The 25,019-nt window shown below is 45.0% G+C and overlaps 1 protein-coding gene across 5 annotated transcripts in view; it reads right to left on the bottom strand.

Annotated features, from left to right (window-relative positions):
- GNB2 (G protein subunit beta 2) overlaps positions 1-25,019 on the bottom strand; it is a 212,245-nt gene that overhangs the window by 38,207 nt on the left and 149,019 nt on the right. For all 5 annotated transcript variants that reach the window (XM_033923772.1, XM_033923771.1, XM_033923776.1 and 2 more), the window contains 2 exons: positions 16,305-16,415; positions 3,855-3,893 (listed from right to left, as the gene is read on the bottom strand). In XM_033923772.1, the coding sequence (XP_033779663.1) occupies positions 3,855-3,893; positions 16,305-16,361 (96 nt within the window). In that variant the 5' untranslated portion in view covers positions 16,362-16,415. The remainder of the gene's footprint in view (positions 1-3,854; positions 3,894-16,304; positions 16,416-25,019) is intronic.

Below are 25,019 nucleotides of genomic sequence, written 5' to 3'. Positions count from 1 at the left end.
CTTGAGTGCCACCGCCGCCATCGGGAACAGGCCGGCGCCAAGTTCTCCCTGCTTCTCTTCCGCGCGGGGCCGACCAACTCTCGCCACCCGTCGTCAATTCTAACGTCGGAGAGGACGTTCTAGGCCAGCCAGGCAGCGATTGGCTGGCCCAGAACGTCCTCTCCGACATCAGAATTGACATGAGTGGCGAGAGTTGGCCGGCCCCACAGGGAAAAGCAGGGAGAACTTGGCGCCGGCCTGTTCCCGATGGCGGCGGTGGCACTCAAGTGGCTAAAGAGCCGCAGTTTGCCGGCCTAGGGACAACACTGGAGGGTGGCCAGCTGTGCACCCCCTTGGGACGTAAACCCGGGGTGGGGCAGACCGCCCCCCCCCACCCTGATATGCCATTATCTGTACCTCACTCCCTCCCTATGACCAAAAATTCTCCTTTCTTCTATTCCCCGTGTACACAACCATCTCTTTCCCTCCCTTCCTCTCTCCAAAGTCCATGCCTTCTGTGTCCAAACACTCATTCCCTCCCCACCTCAGCATCTCTTTCCCTCCTTTCCTCTCTCCCAAGTCCATTTCTTCTGTGTCCAAAAACACATTCCCTCCCCCACCTCAGCATCTCTTTCCCTCCCTTCCTCTCTCCCAAGTCCATGCCTTCTGTGTCCAAAAACCCATTCCCTCCCCCACCTCAGCATCTCTTTCCCTCCCTTCCTCTCTCCCAAGTTCATGCCTTGTGTCCAAAACGCACTCCCTCCCCCCTTTTGTGTTCCGTGTTTGCCTCCCAGCCCATCTTTGCAACTTTCTCAGCAAAACGAAGCTCAAGCCGCGAGGCTTGTCTTCTGCTTCCTGCCTGCCCTGCCGCGCACAAATAGCCGACCGGAAGTATTCTCCGACGTCAGCACTGACATCGGAGGGCAGGCTTTGCTTAAGCCCTCCCTCCGACGTCAGCGCTGACATCGGGGAACGCTTGCGATCGGCTATATGTTAGCTGCAGGGCAGGCAGGAACAGAAGACGAGCCTCGCGGCTGGAGATGTATTGAACTCCGCGGGTCCCCCGTCCAGCTCTCTCCTGTCCACGTGGGGCGGACCGCCCCTCTCCATAGACTGTGGCCTAGGACCCTGGGGGAGCCCGGGCCCCCTGTCAGCTCCGGGCCCCTGAATGCAGGACTAGTGGTACTGCCCTGATGGCGGCCCTGACCGTACAGCACACCAGGCAACATCTCGCGGCACACTAGTGTGCCGCGGAACAGCGGTTGAAAAACACTGACCTAAGCAACCCTGTTACAAATTACCTTCTCACCTCCAAATTCTGTATACAGCGCCATAAGTTTCCTGCGCAATTGGTGGCATAGCAGTTTTGGCATGCAACTTATTAACAAGTCAATTGGTGCCAATAATTGGCAAGTAATACATAATTGATGATAATTGGTACCAATTAGAAGTTACACATACAATTTGGAAGGCACTTTCTTTAAGTGGTGTGCGTCACTTCTAGTATGCAAATCTTAAAAAGTGTGTGAGCATGGGTAGATCGTGGGGGTTCCTAAAAGTTTGGCATACTTATAGAATAAGCCCAATCTGCCTGGCTTTCCTTGGCCTAAATATTATACCACATACGGCTGCTAAGCAGGATTCTATGCCTTCTATAGAATTATGCTAAGTGCCATGCTAATCAGCAGTGGCGTATCAATGGTTGTGGTGGGGGGGATCCGCTCCAGGTGCAACCCATAAGAGGGTGCTCCAAGCAATGGCTTGCATCACAGTCCGACTCCGAGAACTTTTTCCTTCAGCAGCATTCAGGAATTCACTGCTCTGCTGACATCAGGCCTTCCTTTCTGAAAGGTTCTGCCTTCGTGGAAAGAGGAAGTAGGCGGGACCCCAGCATGAGCAGTGAGTTCTGAGCATTGCGAAGAAAGAGAAAGAGAGAGAGAAATGCTGTATCCAATTGGGGAGAGGGAGGGAGGGTGGGAGAAGGAAGACCAGGAAAGGGAGAAGAGAGGAAAGAGAAATGTCAGACCATGGAGAAGGAAAGGAGGGCTGGAAAGGAAGGAAGGAAAGGAGATGCCAGGCCATGGAGGGGGAGGAAGAGATGCCAGGGCATGGGGAGGAGGGAAGAGAAGGAGACAGATGCCAGACCATCTGGAAGAAAGGAAGGAGATGCCAGGGCACAGAGGAAGAGGGAGAGATGGAAGGAAAAGAGAGGAGAGAGATCCCAGAGCATGGGGAAAGGGAAGCAGATGCAGACCATTGGGTGAGTTGGGGTGGGAAGGAGGGAAGGAAAGGAGAAGAGAGAAATGCCAGAGCATGGGGGAGGGCATAGAGACAGAAAGAGAAAAATGGGCCAGAGAAAGAGGGCAGATGCTGTATGGAATGGAGATTATTGTAGTTGTGTTTATAAATAGAAATAAGGTAATCTTTTCATTGGACTAATTTTTTAATAACTTTTGGAGAACAAAACCCTCTTCCTCAGATTAGAACAGGATACTGTAACAGCAATATATTGTACTGACCTGAAGGAGATTTTGACATCTGAAAGCTAATTGAAAAATGGATTACTCTAATACAGTGGCATACCAAAGGGGGTGAGGGGGGCAGTCTGCCCCAGGTGCAGAGCATAAGGGAAGGAGTAGATGCCAGACCATCAGGAAGAAAAGAAGAGAGCAAAAGGAAGGAGATATGCCACCAGAGCATGGGGAGAGAAAAAGTAAGGGAAGGAAACTGAGAAGCCAGACCACTGGGAAGGGAGGTAGGGAAAGGAAGAAAAGGAGATGCCAGAGCATGGAGGGAGAGGGAAAGATGGAAGGAAAAGAGAGGAGAAAGATCCCAGACCATCGGGAAAAGAGTGAAAGGAAGGAGAGGAGATGTCAGAGCATGGAGGGAGAGGGAGAGATGGAAGGGAAGGAAAGGAGAGAGAGATCCCAGGGCATAGGGGAAGTGAAACGGATGCCAGACCATGGGGTAAGTTAGTGTGGGAAGAAGGAAAGGAAAGGAAAAGAGAGATGCCAGACATAGATGAGAAAGTGGAGACAGAAAGAGAAAGAGGGTGGACACTGGATGGAATGGAGAGTGAAGAAAAGATGAGGAAAGCAGAAACCAGAGATGACAAAAAGGTAGAATAATTTTTTTGTTGCTTTAGAATAAAGTAGTGTTGTAACTGTATTCACATAAACATTTATACATAGAAAATAGAAATAAGAATCTTTCTACTGTCCGACTAATACATTTTTCCTAAATTTTGGAGATCAAAATCCCCTTCCTCAGGCAGTGGTGTACCAAGGGGGGAGAATGGGTGGTGGTCTGCCTCAGGTGCAGCTCCTAGCGGATGCTCCTCTGATCTCTTTTTATAAGGGGGGGTGATCAGTGCTGATTTATTTGGCACCATAAATAGAATTTGAGCCTGAATATCAAACATATCATTGCCTCTCAAGTCATATCTCAGAGGGGCTGCAGTCCTCACTCAGGTTTGAGCATTGTTCTTTCTCACTCCCAACCTCCTTACTGTATAGCATGCATATTCCAGCTCCTTGTCAAATGAGCAATTCTGAAATGTATGGCCCAGCCTTTGCTAATCTCACAGGACAAATAATTAGCAAAATTGATAAATGAATTTTCAAACTGCTCAGGGGAGAGGATTTTTTGGGAATCCGTCATAGCTAGTTCTCATTGTTAGGGGGAGGGGGAGGTTCTAGTTTCTACGCTAACCAATTATCAGTTGCTGATGGTATGATTTAGTGCTTCCACTGGATACCTCTGAGCCTAAACATCCACAGCCTTCTTTTTCCAGAAGGATTAATTTTTCTACAAAACAACGGATGGTTCTCCTAAAAACATTAGGTGAGCTAGGGATGGAGATAAGATGTACTTACCTGAGTCAGTGTGGAATCTCCGCATGCCTTTCGTGCATCCTACAAAAAAAAAAAAAGAGGAGAAAAAAAAGATGAGAGAACACCTATGCAATCACCACAAAAATCTAAGATTCACAGATCTTGCTTAGAAATGGATAAAAATGGAGGCGAGGTGAGCCGACAAAATCTTAAAGAGAAATCCATCCAAATGGCTTAGAATCAAAAACTCTTCAATCTAGAGCAGACATGGGCAAACTATGGTCCGCGAGCCATATCCAACCCATTTAGTTTTTTAATCCGGCCCGCCAAATTACCTTCATGGCGATATTTACTTTTCTTTCTACAAGTAGCCGGAGCTTTGAAGTTGCATGTGGCTGCTGGAAAATCCTCCTCTGACACAACCGGAAACAGAAAGTTGCGTCACAGGAGAGCTTTCCAGCAGACGCACACGACTTCAAGGCTCTGGCTGCTTGTAGAAAGAAAAGTAAACATCGCCACAAAGGTAAGGGGAAGAGAGGGAGATGCTCGGACCGCAGCAGGAGGGAGAGGCTGCTGGACCATGCAAAAACTGCTGGAGGAAAAGAGGGGTGGAGGACAGGAACAGATGCTGAAGGGAACTGGGGAAGAGAGAGATGGGAGAAGACGCTGCTGAAGGAAACTGGGGAAGAGAGAGAGGGAAGAAGATGCTGCAGAATGGAAATGGGGAAGAGAGAAATGCTAGACTATGGGGGGAGCGGAGGGAAGAAGATGGGCGCCAGACCAATGGGGGGGTGTGGAGGGAGAGATGGAAGGGAGAGGCACAGTAACAAGAGCATATGGAAGAGACAGAGAGAAGGCAGACAGTGGATGGAAGGAATTGAATGAGGAGAAGATGAGGAAAGCAGAAACCAGACAAAGGTAGAAAAAAATATATATTTATTTTCTTATTTTTGCTTTAGGATAAAGTAGTATATTAGTTGTGTTGATAAACATTTATAAACAAAGCCCTGCCAGCTGAACATCTCTTTCTCTAGTTCAACAGCCAGAACTTTGAGTTCTCAGAATCTCTTAACGAATTAATAATCCCATGGAGAGAGAGGGCGCCTACTTTACATAACTTCTCTAAGCTCACCTAGACTCTTTTAATAGGAAAAAAGAGAGCTTCCAAATTATATAAAATTTTGTGAGAAATGAGAAGCGAAGTGGTTATCCCCTTTGACGACCTCTTGGCGGAAGAATTGAATTTAATCCCTGATGACATAAATTGGAACTCCATGCTCGGCCCACCATGTCAGCGTCAATTTGTCAATCTACGTTTTTTGTTTTGCATAGGGCATATTTGATCCCCTAATAAAATAGCCAAATTTAAACACTCAATCTCATCAGGGAAATGCTGGTCTTGCCATACACAGCTTGGCACTCTTATACATCTCCTTTATAAATGTCATAACGTACATTTGTTCTGGTCAGTATAAAACTATTCGAGGCTTGTGTGGATGGGATCAGATTGTTTGCAGGGACGGGGACCAAGCACCAAGCTTGCGGGGATAGGACAGGTCTGGCCCCTTTGTCAAATTTAAGAACCCATTGTGGCCCACGAGTCAAAAAGTTTGCCCAACCTGATCTAGAGTGTCAGGGCCTCACTGAACATAGAGATGATAGGCTCAATTTTTAAATGGATGAATACTTTTTACTGGTAGCTAGTAAATATGTTAGTCCACTATATATGTATTTTCAGCTGTTATAGGTATAGTGGCAGGCTGAAAGTATGTCTAACTGCTATGCCAATACCTATGAAGTGGAGACACAAACAGTAAGTGGAAAAAATTATCAGTATAGCAGCAGCCTTCAGGAATTACGAGTCAGTTATATCAGTCAATTCTGACATCAAAAAAGAAATTCCGGGTCAGCCAATTGCTGCCTGGCTGGCCCAGAACTTCCTCTCCAACATTAAAATTGACGTCAGGGGGGGGGGGGAAGGCTTGTGGGTCTGCTGCTTGTATAGTCGCTGCATGCACCTGGACTGTTGCTGTGTCGGGGAAGCAAGGAGAAATCCCGGCCTCCGCCATCAACTCGTGTTGCCCTCGCGATCTACTGGTAGATCACGATTGACGTTTTGGGCACCCCTGACCTAGCGTATGGAATCAGGAAGGGATGTAACAGAATGGAAGATTAGGTTTATACCTTTGATATCATCTTTCTGTTAGTCCCTGGAGGATTCCATATGATCTGCCCTCTCTGTATTCACTCAGTTGTTTGAAGTAGCCTACTCCTTTCTGCCTTGGTTACTCTCATTGCAGGCTTGAAGATTTTCTAGCCATATCATGTGGGGAGTTTCTGTGAGTATACACATTACCGAAGGACTTTCTTGGGGTGCTCATTGCACAGAGCAAGTTAGTACTGCAATGTTCCTCAATGTTTTTTTTCTGAGTTGCCTTTGTGATTGTTTATTACTTGCCAATATTTCTGCAGAGCACACCAGTTCATGAGTTACTTGTTTGATGGGGATTTTCCCTGTACCCTTTTTGTCCTGGATTATAGGTATGTTCTTGGCTTTGAGACTGAACTGTTTCTACCACTACGGGGAGTACAGCATGTGTTCTGAAAAGATGTGAATTCTGCAACACCCGGACTGTGGGTTGGGATTGAACACCTAGTGTATGGAATCCTTCAGAGACTAACGGAAAGAAGATTATCGAAGGCATAAACCCAATCTGCCACTCACAGTTCCCTACCTCCCCAGCCCCCAAATTGCTATTTTTTAATTTGGATTTTGTTTCTTTTTGCTTTTTTTGGTGTGAATTTGCTGGTGACAGCCATCTTGGAGAACCTAGGGGCCTAACTCTAAAACATACCCACAATCTGCCCCTAACCATGCCCACTTTTAACTATGTGCTTTGCACTGTGCCTAACTGTTGTAGAATCACGCCTACCAAGTTAGGCGCCCAACTTTCAGTTTACTCTAATTAGTGCCAATTAAGCGCAGATTTAGCCTATTACTCAATTAAGTTAGGTGTCAATGTAGCCGCCTAACTTTATAGAATTTGGGGGCTTGTACCTAAGGCAGAAGCCATCTATTCAATAACTGCCCTAAATTGACTTTGTAGAAAAAAAAATACAGCTACTTGAGCCTCATTCTTTCTGTATATTTCTGATCCACTTAGAATATTCTAAAACATTAGAAGACCACCTTAAAGGCCTGGAGCACTAAGGTCTGGAAGAAACGGTCTCAGGAGATGAAAAGTAGTTATCTGGAGTTTTGGTAAAACTATTGGTTAGACGGTGAATCAGTGAAAGTTTTACAGGAAGCCTTAAGGGGAAGAGAGTCCTGCTGACTCAAATTAAAACTCCTTCAAGTCAGAGGGCACTTTAATAAAATGCAACCTTTAAAAAGGCAGGACTAGCAGAAAGTCTGCTACAGATTGCATCTAATTATCACACTTGAGACAATACTGCCCTCCTTCACTGCTTTCTTGAACACCGTCTTACACCATGGCTGCCTGCACACCTATGTGCGGGATCTGAAAGTGATGTCAGAGGGAGAGCTGACGCTGGCACGAGCAGCAGGTTGGAGTTGCTACTCACGCCAGCGAAGAGTTAAGGAACGGTGGGGAGGAAGTGAAAGTGCAGGGGAGGGATGCTGGTGCCCCCATCAAAATAGTGCCTGGGGCGGACTGCCCCCCACCCCGACCCCCTTACTCTGCCACTGTTGGCAGATCCTCTCCTACACTGATTTAAGAGAGATTTTTTTGTGTTTACAGGTTCTCTGTGATTACCCTACAACATTCCTGAAGTCTCAGCTCCAGAAGTCCCACTGTAGTAAAATTCACAAATGCAGATCCATCCACCTAGCCATGGTAGACCACCCCCTGGACAACAATCCAGGCCCAACAGATCACCTCCCAAGGAGGCATTCACATGCTGCATATCTCTACAGAATTCATTTTTTTTATAACATTGAACATAAGAATTGCCGTTACTGGGTTAGACCAATGGTCCATACAGAGCGGCCCTTTAGTCAAAGACCAGTGCCTTAACTGAGACTAGCCTTACCTGCGTACATTTTGAATCCCTGGAGGGTGTTTTCCCCTATAACAGCTTCCGGAAAAGCGTTCCAGTTTTCCACCACTCTCTGGTATTTTTTTTTCTTTTGTGTGTGTGAAGCTATTGCTTCAGGATGTTGTGTATCTGCCAATTGTATGATTCATGTTTATTATGTATGTTGTTATATGGAAACACTGAGACTCCAGGCAGTATATACATTTTTTAAAATAAATTAATTAATGGCTGTGACACCGCTTCACTTGTGGTATATGTAATCAGTGCAATGGCAAGGGGGGATGTCTTTTTAACCAATGGAATCTTTAATCGAAATAAACAAGTCCCAACAAGGCTCCCTGTTTCGGCATATCAATAGACGCCTTCTTCAACATGGAAAAAAACTGAATTATACTTTTTGGTGGAATTCAGTATGTCATATTTATAAAATGGAGAGAGTGCTTGCCATGCAACAGGGAAATTATCACAAGTTTAAAAAGATTTGGGGGCCATTGATTAATTATTCTAATGATCAGACATCTTAAACACCTTAGTATTAGATTAAATATAGGGGGAGTGGGAATGTGAAAGATAATAATTGATAATTGTTTATTATTAATATGGGTGAGTGGGTAGGGATTCTTTTATATTTATATGTTTGAAGGTATTTAAGTAAGATTGTCAAGTGATTAGTTAAAGATTTTCTGTTTGACTATTATACACTTCTTGTAATATTTGAAAATGAATAAAGATTAAAAAAAAAAAAAAAATTGGGGAAAAAAGCCCAGCAACGGGAGACCCGTTCGCAGGCAGCCTCAACTGTGTTTGTCTACCCTGTGTAATCAGTGAGCACACTTCTGAAGACAGCCATAAAAAATGTTAAAATAAATAAAATTGGAGGGCAGGAGAGGGGAAATTACTACAGTTATTCAACACTCCAAATACCCCTGGTATATATTCACTTGTTTCCTACTCAAAGTGAATTAATTTTATGTTAAGACTCAAAGGATATCATGAGAAAGGGAGGAAAGAGCCTGCTTGATTGTGGAGTGCTTCACTTGGAAATTACTACAGTTGCCAGAGCAGCAGCATAGTGCTTCCCAATTGAGACTGTAGTAAGGAAGCTTTGATAAGTACTAAAGGACACAGAGGCTATGAGCTGAAGCTCTGTTTATGGAGGTTCCTCTAGCTTATCTATTTGACCATGTTCTTCCTGCAGATTATTGTGGCTCTAAGCTTTAGTGACAGCAAAAACAGAGTATACCCGAGACAAGGCTTTGGAAATGGGCAACCAGAGTGCTGTGTTAGTCAGCCTGGGCCCGTCAAGCGGACATTTTAAAAGTATCTGTGACTGAGATTAATACAAATTTGGATGAGTTTAGTTTGAAGAGTGAAGAGCTAGCTGGGCCCAGTTCTATAAATGGCACCTAAAACTTAGGCGCTGAGTAGTGTGGCGCTTAGGCGTGATTTTATAAAAAGTGTACTTTACAGAATTGCACTTAGGGGCGCCAAAAGTGGGCTTAGGCACATCCTATTTATGCCAGGGTTTTCTTGGCCTAAATGAGAGCACCTAAGTCCAAAAAGGCACCCATATGAAAAACAAACCCCCAATCCACCCCCTAACCATGCCTACTTTTTGATAGGCACCTTGGTATGCCTACCATCCAATCAGGTGCAATTGACATGAATGAGGTGCTAATTGTTAATTACTGTACTGGCACTTTAAGCCTTTTAAATAAGTTAAGCGTCTAGATCGGCTAGGCGCCTTGATCTAGGCATCTAATTTTAGGCATAATTTATAAAATTAGAGCCATAGTGTATGACAGAGCCAGGTTTCCACTCCTCTGTCTCCACCTCCACCATTACAGCCCTCCATAAATTAACATAGTAACATAGTAACATAGTAACATAGTAGATGACGGCAGATAAAGACCCGAATGGTCCATCCAGTCTGCCCAACCTGATTCAATTTAAAAATTTTTTTTTTTTTTTTTTTTTTTTTCTTCTTAGCTATTTCTGGGCGAGAATCCAAAGCTTTACCCGGTACTGTGCTTGGGTTCCAACTGCCGAAATCTCTGTTAAGACTTACTCCAGCCCATCTACACCCTCCCAGCCATTGAAGCCCTCCCCTGCCCATCCTCCTCCAAACGGCCATACACAGACACAGACCGTACAAGTCTGCCCAGTAACTGGCCTAGTTCAATCTTTAATATTATTTTCTGATTCTAAATCTTCTGTGTTCATCCCACGCTTCTTTGAACTCAGTCACAGTTTTACTCTCCACCACCTCTCCCGGGAGCACATTCCAGGCATCCACCACCCTCTCCGTAAAGTAGAATTTCCTAACATTGCCCCTGAATCTACCACCCCTCAACCTCAAATTATGTCCTCTGGTTTTACCATTTTCCTTTCTCTGGAAAAGATTTTGTTCTACGTTAATACCCTTTAAGTATTTGAACGTCTGAATCATATCTCCCCTGTCTCTCCTTTCCTCTAGGGTATACATATTCAGGGCTTCCAGTCTCTCCTCATATGTCTTCTGGTGCAAGCCTCCTATCATTTTCGTCGCCCTCCTCTGGACCGCCTCAAGTCTTCTTACGTCTTTCGCCAGATACGGTCTCCAAAACTGAACACAATACTCCAAGTGGGGCCTCACCAATGACCTGTACAGGGGCATCAACACCTTCTTTCTTCTACTGACTACGCCTCTCTTTATACAGCCCAGAATCCTTCTGGCAGCAGCCACTGCCTTGTCACACTGTTTTTTCGCCTTTAGATCTTCGGACACTATCACCCCGAGGTCCCTCTCCCCGTCCGTGCATATCAGCTTCTCTCCTCCCAGCATATACGGTTCCTTCCTATTATTAATCCCCAAATGCATTACTCTGCATTTCTTTGCATTGAATTTTAGTTGCCAGGCATTAGACCATTCCTCTAACTTTTGCAGATCCTTTTTCATATTTTCCACTCCCTCTTCGGTGTCTACTCTGTTACAAATCTTGGTATCATCTGCAAAAAGGCACACTTTTCCTTCTAACCCTTCAGCAATGTCACTTACATACATATTGAACAGGATTGGCCCCAGCACCGAACCCTGAGGGACTCCACTAGTCACCTTTCCTTCCTTCGAGCGACTTCCATTAACCACCACCCTCTGGCGTCTGTCCGACAGCCAGTTTCTGACCCAGTTCACCACTTTGGGTCCTAACTTTAGCCCTTCAAGTTTGTTCAACAGCCTCCTATGAGGAACTGTATCAAAGGCTTTGCTGAAATCCAAATAAATTACATCTAGCATATGTCCTCGATCCAGCTCTCTGGTCACCCAATCAAAAAATTCAATCAGGTTCGTTTGGCACGATTTACCTTTTGTAAAGCCATGTTGCCTCGGATCCTGTAACCCATTAGATTCAAGGAAATACACTATCCTTTCTTTCAGCAACACTTCCATTATTTTTCCAACAACTGAAGTGAGGCTCACCGGCCTGTAGTTTCCTGCTTCATCCCTGTGACCACTTTTATGAATAGGGACCACATCCGCTCTCCTCCAATCCCCAGGAATCACTCCCGTCTCCAGAGATTTGTTGAACAAGTCTTTAATAGGACTCGCCAGAACCTCTCTGAGTTCCCTTAGTATCCTGGGATGGATCCCGTCTGGTCCCATCGCTTTGTCCACCTTCAGTTTTTCAAGTTGCTCATAAACACCCTCCTCCGTGAACGGCGCAGAATCTACTCCATTTTCTCGTGTAACTTTGCCGGACAATCTCGGTCCTTCTCCAGGATTTTCTTCTGTGAACACAGAACAGAAGTATTTGTTTAGCACATTTGCTTTCTCCTCATCACTCTCCACATATTTGTTCCCAGCATCTTTTAGCCTAGCAATTCCATTTTTTATCTTCCTCCTTTCACTAATATATCTGAAAAAATTTTTATCTCCCTTTTTTACATTTTTAGCCATTTGTTCTTCCGCCTGTGCCTTCGCCAAACGTATCTCTCTCTTGGCTTCTTTCAGTTTCACCCTGTAGTCCTTTCTGCTCTCCTCTTCTTGGGTTTTTTTATATTTCATGAACGCCAACTCTTTCGCCTTTATTTTCTCAGCCACTAGGTTGGAGAACCATATCGGCTTCCTTTTTCTTTTGTTTTTATTGATTTTCTTCACATAAAGGTCCGTAGCCATTTTTATCGCTCCTTTCAGCTTAGACCACTGTCTTTCCACTTCTCTTATGTCCTCCCATCCTAACAGCTCTTTCTTCAGGTACTTTCCCATTGCATTAAAGTCCGTACGTTTGAAATCTAGGACTTTAAGTATCGTGCGGCCGCTCTCCACTTTAGCCGTTATATCAAACCAAACCGTTTGATGATCGCTACTACCCAGGTGAGCACCCACTCGAACATTAGAGATACTCTCTCCATTTGTGAGGACCAGATCCAATATCGCTTTTTCCCTTGTGGGTTCCGTCACCATTTGTCTGAGCAGAGCCTCTTGAAAGGCATCCACAATCTCCCTACTTCTTTCCGATTCCGCAGACGGAACATTCCAGTCCGCATCCGGCAGGTTGAAATCTCCCAACAGCAGAACCTCCTCTTTCCTTCCAAACTTTTGGATATCCACAATCAGATCCTTATCAATTTGCTGCGATTGAGTCGGAGGTCTGTAGACTACACCCACGTAGATAGAAGTTCCATCTTCTCTTTTCAGAGCAATCCATATCGCTTCTTCCTCTCCCCAGGTCCCTTGCATTTCGGTCGCTTGGATATTGATCTTTACATAGAGAGCTACTCCTCCACCTTTATGACCATCTCTGTCCTTCCTAAAAAGATTATATCCCGGTATGTTTGCATCCCATCCATGTGATTCACTGAACCATGTCTCTGTGATAGCAACAATATCTAGATCTGCCTCTAATATCAGGGCTTGCAGATCATGAACTTTGTTGCTTAGACTGCGAGCATTTGTGGTCATCGCTTTCCAGCTATTTTTCAGCGATAATCTCCTTCTTCGTATGGATTTTTGTGTCGTTTCACTTTCCGTTGCAATATGGTTACTGCGGATGGGCAGACAAGATGGGCCACTTGGCCTTTATCTGCCGTCATGTTTCTATGTTTCTGTGTGTGTGGTGCAGTGCTTAGAGCTACAACCTTAGCACCCCGAGGCTGTGGGTTCAAATCCCTTGCTGCTCCTTGTGACCCTGAGCAAGTCACCTAATCCCCGATTGCCCCAGGTACATTAGATTAGAGAGTTGCGCGGGGACAGAAATCCCACCCGTCCCCACCCGTCCCCGCCAAAATCCCACCCATCCCCACCCGTCCCCGTGAGGAATCCCTCCGTCCCCACCCGTCCCCGTGAGGAATCCCTCCGTCCCCACCCGTCCCCGCGAGGAATCCCCTCCGTCCCCACCCGTCCCCGCGAGGAATCCCCTCCGTCCCCACCCGTCCCCGCGAGGAATCCCCTCCGTCACCATCCTTCCCTATAAACTTCAGAAATAGTTATTTTATTTAATTATGCTACTGAATTAAAGGCTCTGGTAGAGACCCATTTACAAATAAGCAAAGAGACTATTAATTTGGAAATATTAATTGGGAAGAATACATACTTTGTAAATGGGTTTCTACCAGAACCTCTAATGTAAATATAAAATATAAATACTCAGCTGATGAGAACCCACAAACTGTCAGCTGAGGACTTCCTTTGCAGTTGGCCTGGGGTCCCTTTTGCCAAGCTTGGCAGGCAGCAGTAGCGTCCCTGAGTCACAGATGCTGGCACCTCAGTGGCTCATGGATGCTGCCAGCGACTGCTGCGCTTGGTGGAGGGGAGTTCTGACCATCTCTAGAGGAGGTCCTCTGCTGGCGGTGCTTGGGGATCCCCACCAGTCACAGCAAGGGCCAACAAGTACTTCAACACTGTAGAAATAAAACCAGAAATGCATTTCCTTTTCTTTTGAACACAAAACAAAGATATCTGCCATATACATTTCCCAAGGCAGATGACTCTATGCAATGTCACCTCGGTAACAAAATACAAAAATAGACAAATACACCCCCTCCCTTTTTACTAAACCACAATAGTAGGTTTTAGCACAGGGAGTTACGCTGAATGCCTCGCGCTGCTCTCAATGCTCATAGGCTCCCTGCGCTAAAAAACAATATTGCGGTTTAGTAAAAGGGAGCCATAGTGCAAAATATAGACAGCAGATATAAATTCTCAAAACAGACACATTTTGATCACTAAATTGAAAATAAAATCATTTTTCCTATCTTTGCTGTTTGGTGATTTCATGAGTCTCTGGTTGCACTTTCTTCTTCTGACTGTGCATCCAATCTTTCTTCCTTTCTTTCAGCCTCCTGTATGTTTCCTCTCCTCCAGACCTCATTCTCTCCCCCAACTTTTTCTTTCTGTCTCCCTGTTCCCCCTTCTTTCTGTCTCTCTGTCTGCCCCCTTTCTTTCTTTCTCTGTGCCCTCCCCCAAGCCACTCGGTTTGCTGCCACCGCCATCGGGGAATAGTCCCCAAGCCACCGCTGTCCCAAGCTTTCCCTGCAGAAGCGTCGCGCTGACCAGCATTCCGCTCCCTGACGTCAATTCTGACGTAGGAGAGGAAGTTCCGGGCCAACAAGGCATTTCTCCTCATTCCATCCAGCCTGAGCCCCATCTCTCCTTGATCCAGCATTTCCCTTCTGTGTCTGTCAGAATTACTATTCCACCTATTTTCCAGCATCACCCTTCTTTGTGTCCATCTCACCTATATCCCTATCTCACCACTTTTTCAGAATCTTCATTTGTCTCTGTCCTTATCTTTACGCCATGTTCACCATTTGCCCTTTCAATGTCTTTATCTCCCCCCCCCACACACACACTTTTTCAGCATTACTTCTATGTCTCTATTTCACCTCCTCTTCATGTCCCCTCTGTATCTCTATCCTTATTCAGTAGGTCCTGCTTACCCTTTCTCTTCTTTGTGTCACAATCTCCATTTTCAGCTTTCCCCCCTTTTCCTTTGTTACTGCACCCTGTAGCCAGAATCTTTCCACCCTCTCTCCACTCCGGCCCAGCCCAGTATTAAATATTTCCTTTTGTTTCCCTCCCCTTTCTCTTTCTCTCTCTCTTCTGCTCCCTCACCCACGAGTCCTGCATCTGGCCCTCTCCCTTCTACCTGCACCTGGCAACACCCCCCTGCTCCGCGGCTCTCTTCAGCAACTCGTCAGCAGCGGTGATCAAGACAAGCTGCTGACATCGAGGCCTTCCCTCTACGAGTCCCGCCTTTGTGGAAAAAGGAAGTTGAAACAAGCGGGACTCGCAGAGGGTAGGCCCCGACGTCAGAAGCTGCTGCTGAGTTGCCGAAGAGAGCCGCAGGTAGAAGGGAGAGGGAGATAGGAAGGCTGTAGAAGCTCCGGAGCATGACACCGAACCCGGCCAGGATGATTTCTTTTTCAGGCTGCTGCTGCCGCTGCCATCCCCCACCCGAAATGACAAAAAAACAGCCTAATGCCCGCGTCGGGAAATAGCCATGCAGAGCAGTGAGCTCAGCACGTACACAGATGAAAGCCTTGCTTGCTGATTGGTCCGGCGGCACGGTGGGGCGGGGCCGCCGGACCAATCAGCAAGCAAGGCTTTCATCTGTGTACGTGCTGAGCTCACTGCTCAACATGGCTATTTCCCGACCCGACGCCAGACTTGCATCGCCAGACTTGCATCGCCAGAATTTAGGTAGGTTGTTTTCATCCCCGTGGGAGTCCCGTGGGCAAGGGGGCGTCCCCGTGGGAGTCCCGTGGGTCAGGGGGGCATCCCCGTGGGAGTCCCGTGGGCCAGGGGGCGTCCCCGTGGGAGTCCCGTGGGCCAGGGGGGGAACCCGCGGGATCCCCGCGATCCCCGTTCCCGTGCAGACCTCTACATTAGATACAGTGAGAGCCCACTGGGACAGAAAGGGAAAAATATTTGAGTACCTGAATGTACACCACTTAGGTTATAAGTGGTATATAAATACTAAAAACAAATAAATTGCAGGATAAAATGAGAGATTTGGAGGACAGACCACCATAAATTCATAGCAACATTTTAGATATGCTATTTACATTACATTAGTGATTTCTATTCCGCCAATACCTTGCGGTTCAAGGCGGATTACATAAAAGTTTTCAGAAATTACATATGTTTACAGGAATAGCATAAGAGATGTCGTAAGAGTTACATATGAATTACCAGAGAGTTGTCGAGATCTAAGGTGGTAAGTGTTGGGTAAATAGAGGCATTTAGCATTAGTTGGGTAGTTGGGGGCATATTAGAGTATATTAAGGGTATAGAGTGGGTAGGTGGGGTTTGGGTAGGAACTGGTCGTGTTAGATAGGTTTTATGTATTTTTTGAAGAGTAGGGTTTTAGTATCTTTCTTGAAGGTTTTGTAGTCTGCTATCCAGTCCTATGCTGAAGAGTCAGCAAGGCCAGCTTGGTCAGTTCTCTTACTCACTCGGATCTGGTTTCGTAGTTGATCTGCCTCCTGGCGCAGCTGCTCTAGTTCACTCATTGTAGGTGTTTTGACCTGGTGCCCGATATCCACGTCCTCTCAGACAAAAGAATCCTGCAAGAAAAAAATAAATGAAACTTAAGAAGAAACCACTACACGGCAGGCACATTCAACTCAGCGCTGTGTGTTCTGCAATTCATTTGCTCTTCCCACAGCTGATGCAAATAGATACCAGCTAGAATGCTCAGAATGCAAAACTAACTCACACTGAAACCAAAAGAAGCCAAAAACACCAGAGCACTGGATACAGCAAAATGAAGATCTTGCACACGTTTGTTTAAATCCTATGGTTTTAAAAGTAAGCTCTTATCAAAATGACTTTTCTACAGATGGTCCGGTGCAATGGCTCTCAACTCAAACCTCGAGATGCACCCAGCCAGTCAAATTTGCAGGATATTTACAATGAATATGCAGGAGATAAAAAAAAGGCAGCATAGGCAAGTCTCTCGCCTGAATATTCATTGTAGATATCCTGAAAACCAGACTGGTGTGGAACAAGGTCCGAGTTCAGAATCATTGCTCCAGTGGTTCAAGTGCTGAGCACTGTCAGGCAAATTATTTAGTTTATTATAGTTTATTTAGATTTTCCATACCAACTCATTCATGGTAATTCTAAATAGGAGAGCCTATTTTAGGTACCAAGAATGCATCTATTAAGAGCCTATTTTATAAAGAAAAGCAAGCACCCACTTTTCTTTCTTAAGTACTACCATAACAAGTTAAATCAGGGCTGGTTCAGTCTATGGACCAGGTGAGGCACTGGCCCAGGGCATCAGTGATAAACGGTGTCAAAATCCTAGCCTAGAATCTTTCCTTCCCATGCAGTTCAGCATCCAAAGGGTAGGAGGGAGAGACGAAGGAAGAGAAGAGAGATGCTAAAATGTGATTTCGACACCCTTTATCATTGGGGGGTAGTAGAAGGAGAGATAACCAGTTTGCAGGTCGAGGGGAGGGGCACTGATACAAAAATTGGCTCAGGGCACCACAATCCCTTATATAGTTAACATAGAAAATGACAACAGAAAGACCTTGGTACTAGAGAATGACATGGGGACAAATTTTTCCCCCATCCCCACGGGAACTCACTGCCCCATCCCAGCGAGTTTTTCCTGTCCCTGCCAACATTCCTACAAGCTTTGTCCTCATCTGTGTCTGATTTCAAGAAAACCTGGGATAGGCGCATGGGATCTCTTAGAGAGAGGAAGAGATAATGGTTACTGCGGATGGGCAGACTGGATGGGCCATTTGGCCTATATCTGCCATCATGTTTCTATGTTTCTATCTGCACAAGACTGAAACACGTTAAATTCATAAATGTTCAAGGCTTGTGCGGGTAAAGCAGAGCTTACAGGAATGGGACAGGGACAGCGAAAATGAGTTCCTGAGGGGATGGGCGTGTCACTCTCTACTTGGGACAAAAAGACTGACTAAGAACCATTTCTTCAAAGAATCACACCTTCTTGGTAATTAGGAGACATAAACAGTAGGGCGTAGGAGCTTTTACAGTTTGCTCAGCTGTTTACCACTGATTCCAGTTGTTACCCATCAGGGGTTTTTTAAATAAAAGAAACATTATAGGACCCCTGAGGAAGGAATGTTTCTTTGAAACACGGACCGTGTCGGGTCCGGGTTCATCAATCCTTTTGGATACAAACTGTTTTATGATCATATTCATATTTTATGATTGCTTATTAAAGACTTGGTATCTTGTGCATCATCACTGCAATTTTTGCCTTTGTATTTCTATTGTCCATCACAAGCATTAAGGTTGATGGATATGATCTGAAGGTATCTTCTTTAAGCGAGGTAAAACTGTCTGGTTACCGCAAAACTATGTTGTGGAATGTGCTACCTTTTGAGATAAGGCAGGTTTCTGGCATCTTGCAGGTCAGGCTAATGGTTAAGACTTGGCTATTTGGGCAGATGTTTCTTCAATTATTTGATTTTTAGTAAAAAAAAATCCTTCTTTATCATCTTTTGATTGTAGTTTGCTGTTTTAGGGTCTGTTTTTAACTGTTATGATGTTGTAATGTAATTTTTAGTTTTATTTTAGGTTTTAATGTTTTTATCATATTTTGTTTGGTTTGATATTTTTGCACGTTATGTTGTTACCCGCCTAGAATGGTAGGATATGCGAGTTATAAAGTTTTAAATAAATAAATAAAATAAATGGAGCCAATACAGTGCCAGAGACAGTACTCAGTATCAGAAGTGATAATTCCCATATAAGAATCTGGGATGTATTTCTATGAATGTAGGCCAGCACTCGCTAACCTTTCTGTGGCCCTGACCTAATCTATAAAGCCACAAAGAGCACACAACTCTCTAGCAATGCACGACAGTGACATCCTATAGAAATGCTTGTCTAGGATGCAACCCCAAACATGGTTTTCGTAACCTCAAATTAGGGTTTGGGAAACTATGGTGTGAGCATTCCTCAGATCCAGAGTATAGGCAATCTCCTTTGTTTAAGATGGCAATAAAAGTCCAAGGATATAATCTTTCTTTGGGAATAAGAATGCTCAAGGTCTCAGGTCTAGGATGGGATGGAATCTACTACTATTATTAATTATTTCTATAGCACTACCAGACTTGCGCAGCGCTGCACAGAATCACAAAGAGTAAGAAAACAGTCCCTGCTCGAAAAAGCTTCCAATCTAAACAGGCAAGACAGACAAACGGGATGTCATGGATACAGTTAAGGGGAACGGTTAATCAGCTGGCTGGGTTGGAAGACAGAGGGGAGTACAGGACAATTGAGCCATTGTGACATTCCACCAATAAGAGGTTGGCTCTTATTGGTGGAATGAGGCATTATGACATCACAAGCTCAGCTCTGCTTCCCAAAGACTAAAACTCTTCACACTACTACTATGAATTATTTCTATAACGCTACCAGACACACGCAGCGCTGTACAGAGTCAAAAAGAAGACAGTCCCTGCTCGAAACGAACGAAGTCTGGAATTGGCAGTGGAGGAGAAAGGTAATGCTAAGAGAGACTTATCTGAGGAATTGAGTTCTCTGGGAAGCGTATAAGGAGAGAGGAGAGATATTGAGGGGCAGCAGAATGAACACACTTCTAGGTCAGCAATAAGATCTTAAACTGTATGCGATGGCAGATAGGGAGCCAGTGAAGCGGCTTAAGGAGAGAGGTGACATGAGCATAGCAAGGTTGGTAGAAGATGAGTTGTGCAGCAGAGTTTTCCACAGATTGCAAGGGGGAGAGGCGACACTGAGGGATACCAGTTGGGAGTATATTGCAGTAATCTAAGCATGAGGTTGCAAAAGCTTGGACAAGGGTCCGGGTATTGTGCTCAGAGAGGAAGGGGTGAATTTTGGAGATACTGAAGAGATAGAAGCGACAGGTCTTAGCAGCTTGTTGGATATATGTAGAAAATCTTCCTGTCTTTTGTGAAGAGGTGGGTGAGGAAGGTGTCTGGAAATATTTAATCCCAGCCTCCTTTTTTGTACAATACTTGTCTCAAGAAAGGGAGGATTTTCTATCAGCCGCTCTTTCTCATGCAGTAGGGGCTTTATATATCTCCTTCAGCGGACACTTTGGCAGCATTTTCAAAAGGTATACTCTGGAAAACCAGCTACTGGAGTTTACAAAGAGGCAAACAGTTTACTACTTCCTCCAGGCCACCCAAAGAGATAAACTGACCATCACAGAAGCAGGAATATGCTCTGGGCACAATTTAAAAAAAAAAACAAAAAAACCCAATATCCCTGAATGACCAATTTACTACATGATAAGGTGATCAGAAAAAAAAAGGTCTTGAGCTCGGCTGCTGACATGGATAAGTGGACACAAGGCAATGTTTCATTTCGAAAAAAGAACATAAAAATTGCCGCTGCTGGGTCAGACCAGTGGTCCATCGTACCAAGCAGTCTGCTCACGTGGCGGCCCTTAGGTCAAAGACCAGTGCCCTAACTGAGTCTAGCCTTACCTGCGTATGTTCTGATTCAGCAGGAACTTGTCTAACTTTGTCTTGAATCCCTGGAGGTTGTTTTCCTCTATAACAGCCTCCAGAAGAGTGTTCCAGATTTCTACCACTGTCTGGGGAAGAAGAACTTCCTTACGTTTGTACGGAATCTATCCCCTTTTCACTTTAGAGTGCCCTCTCGTTCTCTCCACTTTGGAGAGGGTGAACATGTCTTTATTTACTAAGTATATTCCCTTCATTATCTTGAATGTTTTTATCATGTCCCCTCTCAGTCTCCTCTTTTCAAGGGAGAAGAGGCCCAGTTTCTCTAATCTCTCACTGTACGGCAACTCCTCCAGCCCCTTAACCATTTTAGTCGCTTTTCTCTGGACCCTTTCAAGTAGTACTGTGTCCTTCCTCATGTACAGCGACCAGTGCTGGACGCAGTATTCCAGGTGGGGGATATAACATGGCCCAGTACAGCGGCATAACAACCTTCTCCGATCTGTTTATGATCCCCCTCTTAATCATTCCTAGCATTCTGTTTGCCCTTTTCGCCACCGACACACATTGCATGGATGGATTAATTGACTTGTCGACGAGTACTCTCAAGTCTCTTTCCTGGGGGGTCTCTCCGAGTACTGCACCAGACATCCTGTATGCGTGTATAAGATTTTTGTTATCGACATGCATCACCTTACACTTATCCATGTTAAACCTCATTTGCCATGTCGCAGCCCATTTCTCGAGCGTGTTTATGTCACGTTGCAGATCTTCGCAATGCTTCTGTGTCTTTACTACTACTCTGAATAACTTTGTATCGTCTGCAAATTTAATCACCTCACTCGTCATACCAATTTCCAGGTCATTTATAAATATGTTGAAGAGCACAGGTCCAAGAACCGAACCCTGCAGCACTCCACTCGTGACGCTTTTCCAGTCCAAGTATTGTCCATTCACCCCCACTCTGTTTCCTATCCGCCAACCAGTTTTTAATCCACGGGAGTATTTCACCCTCGATTCCATGGCTCGCAATTTTTCAAAATAGTTGTTCATGCAGGACCTTGTCAAAAGCCTTCTGAAAATCCAGATATTCAATGTCGACCTGGCCACCCTTGTCTATCTGCCTGTTTACTCCCTCAAAGAAGTGCAGCAAGTTCATCAAGCAAGATCTTCCTTTGCTGGTCCTCATAAGATTGTGTCCATCAAGGTGATCAATGACGTGGTCCTTTATCTTTCCCGGTACTGAGGTCAGACTCACCAGTCTGTAATTTCCCGGATCTCCCCTTGAACCTTTCTTGAAGATCGGTATAACATTCTCCACTTTCCAGTCTTCCGGAATCCTTCCTAATTTGATCGACAGATTGGCTATTAATTGGAGCAGTTCAGCTATAACCCCTTTCAGTTCCATGATTACCCTCAGATGGATGTCATCCAGTTCCGGGGATTTATCATTTTTAAGCCTATGAATCTGCATGCATACCTCTTCTAGACTGACCATCAACTCTTGTCAGTTTACCGTCTTTGTTTCCTGCGTATAGCCTGTTGGCTTCCGGTATGTTGTGTATATCCTCTTCGGTAAATACTAGTGCTGCCCGATTCACGATTTGAATCAGTTCACAGATTCAAATCGGTTCGTTTTTATTAAAAACCGGACTCATCGATTCAGCTGCAAGACAAGTTTGGGCTATTTCACGCCGTTGGCCGCCGGACTCATCCCATCTAATGTAACTTCCGGTTCTGCGAAACCGGAAGTTACATCGGAAGAAATGAAAGGAGTGGTGGGAGAGTCAAGCGGCGAGCGAGCAGACCTCATGCAGCAGACCTCGGCACTCAGCAGCAACAAATACTAGTTTTCTTTTCCCGCATTTCTCCTCTTTCCCGCGATTTAATATCCAGTCCAGGCAGTAAGTAAATACATCGGCAGGGGGCTGGGGATGGAAGCTGAAATCGGCAGGGGGGCTGGTGAGTCTTGGGGGCTGGGGATGGAAGCTGAGAATTGGCAGGGGCCTGGAAAAACTGAGAATCAGGCAGGGGGGCTGGGGAAACTTTGGGGATGATTTGTTTTGGGGAAGCTGTGAATCTATGTTTCTCTAACTAATTTTACAGCTATGTTATAGTTTGGATGTTCCTATTTTTGACATGATACTGCCTTGGTTAAATAAAATGTTTAAACTTAAAAAGCTGTGTCATTAACAGTGAATCAAATTGAAAAATCGATTCAATAGGGTGAATCAAATCGGGCAGCACTAGTAAATACAGACGCAAAAAATGTGTTCAGTTTGTCGGTGATGGCTTTGTCCTCCTTTAGCACTCCCTTTATTCCAATGGCCATCCAACGGCCCCCACTGCTTCCTTCGCGGGTCGTTTCCCCTTAATATATCGAAAAAACGGCTTGAAAGTTTTTGCCTCCTTGGCTATTTTTTTCCTTGTAGTCTCTTTTAGCCCCTCTTACTTCCTTATTGCACCTGCTTTGATGATGTTTGTGCTTTTTCCAGTTTTTTGTCCGTTTTTGACCTTTTCCATTCCTTAAACTAAATCTTCTCATCACTGATCGCTTTCTTCACCGCTACAGTGAGCCACGCCGGTTCCTTGTTCTTTTTTCTCTTGGATCCCTTGTTGATACGCGGTATATATAGATTTTGCGCCACGGTGACTGTGTCCTTAAAAAGGGACTATGCTTGCTCTAGCGTTTTTACAGTGCTTATACTCTTCTTAATCTTCTTCCTCACCATGAGTCTCATCCCTTCGTAATTCCCTTTTCGGAAGTTCAGTATCGAAGCCATCATTCTGGATCGATGTTTTACCCCTGTGTCCAGGATGAAATAGATCTTATTGTGATCACTGCTTCCCAGTGTCCCTTCTACTTCTACACCTTGCACCAGTCCTCATAGTCCATTTAGAATTAAGTCCAGAATTGCATTTCCTCTCGTATTTTCCTTGACAAGTTGTTCCAGGAAGCAATCGCCTACAGCATCCAAGAACTTGGTCTTCCTACTGCAGCCGGAGGTGCCTAGGTTCCAGTCTATCCCCAGATAATTGAAGATAGCTTCTTGTGATGGAGGGTGCATCGGAGATAGCTACAGAAAACATCAAGCACTGCCCAGTGACCTTGCAATACTGCAACCTGGTATGATAAAGAGGGAAGAGGAATCCCTTAATTGGGAATCTGGAACTACAGTAAATTCTCGTGAATTCGCAGTTTGCAAGGTTTGCAAATCGCGGACTCAGTAATTCACGGTATTTTCCGACTGCCTCTTCCTAGTACTAAAGTCATGGTTACACCAATCAGGAGTTGCTTTGATATGCCAGACAGCGTGTCAAAGCAGCTCCTGATTGGTGTAACCATGACTTTAGTACCAGGAAGAGGCGTTCAGGAAATGTGCCCGGTTTCGTAAATACAATTTAAGCACCCGCCGGCACCCCAGCTGGCTTCTCCTGCCTTTGATCAACTGAAAAACCGTATTCGCGGTTTCTGGAATGGAACCCCCACAAATTTTGGGGGAGTACTATACTACAATAGAGCAAATAAAAACAAAAAGCTTCAGTTATGCCACACTTTTTCTATCTTGTTACCTAATCGTATCCACAATGCCTCCAAATCCTAGAACTGCTGGAAGAGACTCACCCCCATCTGGTTTCCCAGGCAACCATCATTCAAGGCATTACAGGCAGTGTACTGGCATACTATGTGCTTGTAACCATGACAACAGCATGCATCGTCCAACCTGCCTGCATAAACCATAAAAAAATTTTAAAAGGGGGGGTGTTCAGGGGCAAAAAACCTTTAGTTTTATGCTCTACTATAATGGAGATCCCGTTTTATTTCCTGCCCTCTCTCTCCCACCCCCAATCTTTTCCTTTATTCCTTATGAACACATGCAGCTAGTATTCTCTTTCTTGCTGGAAGATGCCCAAGCTAAAAAAAAACAGCAATGAGATTTCAGTTGGGCTTCCCTGGTTTTCCCCCAGCAATAGTACCAGAACTGAGGAAAGGAGATTGCTCCTGCCCTAAACCCAGCAGAGAAATCAGGATTAAAAAGGGAGGCCCAGGGAGGCCTGAGGGATAGCCTAGGAGCATCGGGGTGTGGCTATACTGTAATAATAGGCTACATCTTTTTGCGGTGGGAAAGAGGATCCTTGGCAATATATTGGCTGCATTTATTTCTAGGCATTTAAACTAGATGATGGGGGTGGTAAATGAAAGGTGAGCTCAGGAAGACACCCCCAGCAAAATCAAAAGCCTAACAGTGGTAGAGAAAAATAGCAAAAATAAGCCATCTTGGCATTTCATTTAGGCAAAAAGCAATGCAAGAAGATCGAAAGCACCTATTAAAGAAATGAGCACATATAGGGTTACCAGATGTCCGGATTTCCACGGACATGTCCTCGCATCCGGACAGCTCTTCAAAACCTTCCAGCTAGGAGCGACAATAGGATAGCAACTACGCATGTGCGAACGCAATGCCGTGATGTCACACACATACATGTCTATTTCACATATGGTAGTATAATTATTCCACCATTTGAATACCCTTATGGTTTTACTATTTTTTCATACAGTTTTAAAGGATCCTCAGCGGCACCACTTGGAACTCAATAGCATTTCATTGTACCAAGCTTTACGTGTCAACTCGTCATCGGGTCCCAATTGTTCTAATAATTTTATCATATATTCTTCACCTCTAAAGACAGAGTGGTCATAAGGGCTGACGCTTATTATTGGGGGAA

The sequence above is a fragment of the Geotrypetes seraphini genome, chromosome 16, assembly GCF_902459505.1.
Source record: "Geotrypetes seraphini chromosome 16, aGeoSer1.1, whole genome shotgun sequence".
Lineage (NCBI taxonomy): Eukaryota > Metazoa > Chordata > Amphibia > Gymnophiona > Dermophiidae > Geotrypetes > Geotrypetes seraphini.
The sequence above is the reverse complement of the archived record's forward strand: the minus strand, read 5'-3'. Positions and strand labels throughout refer to the sequence as shown.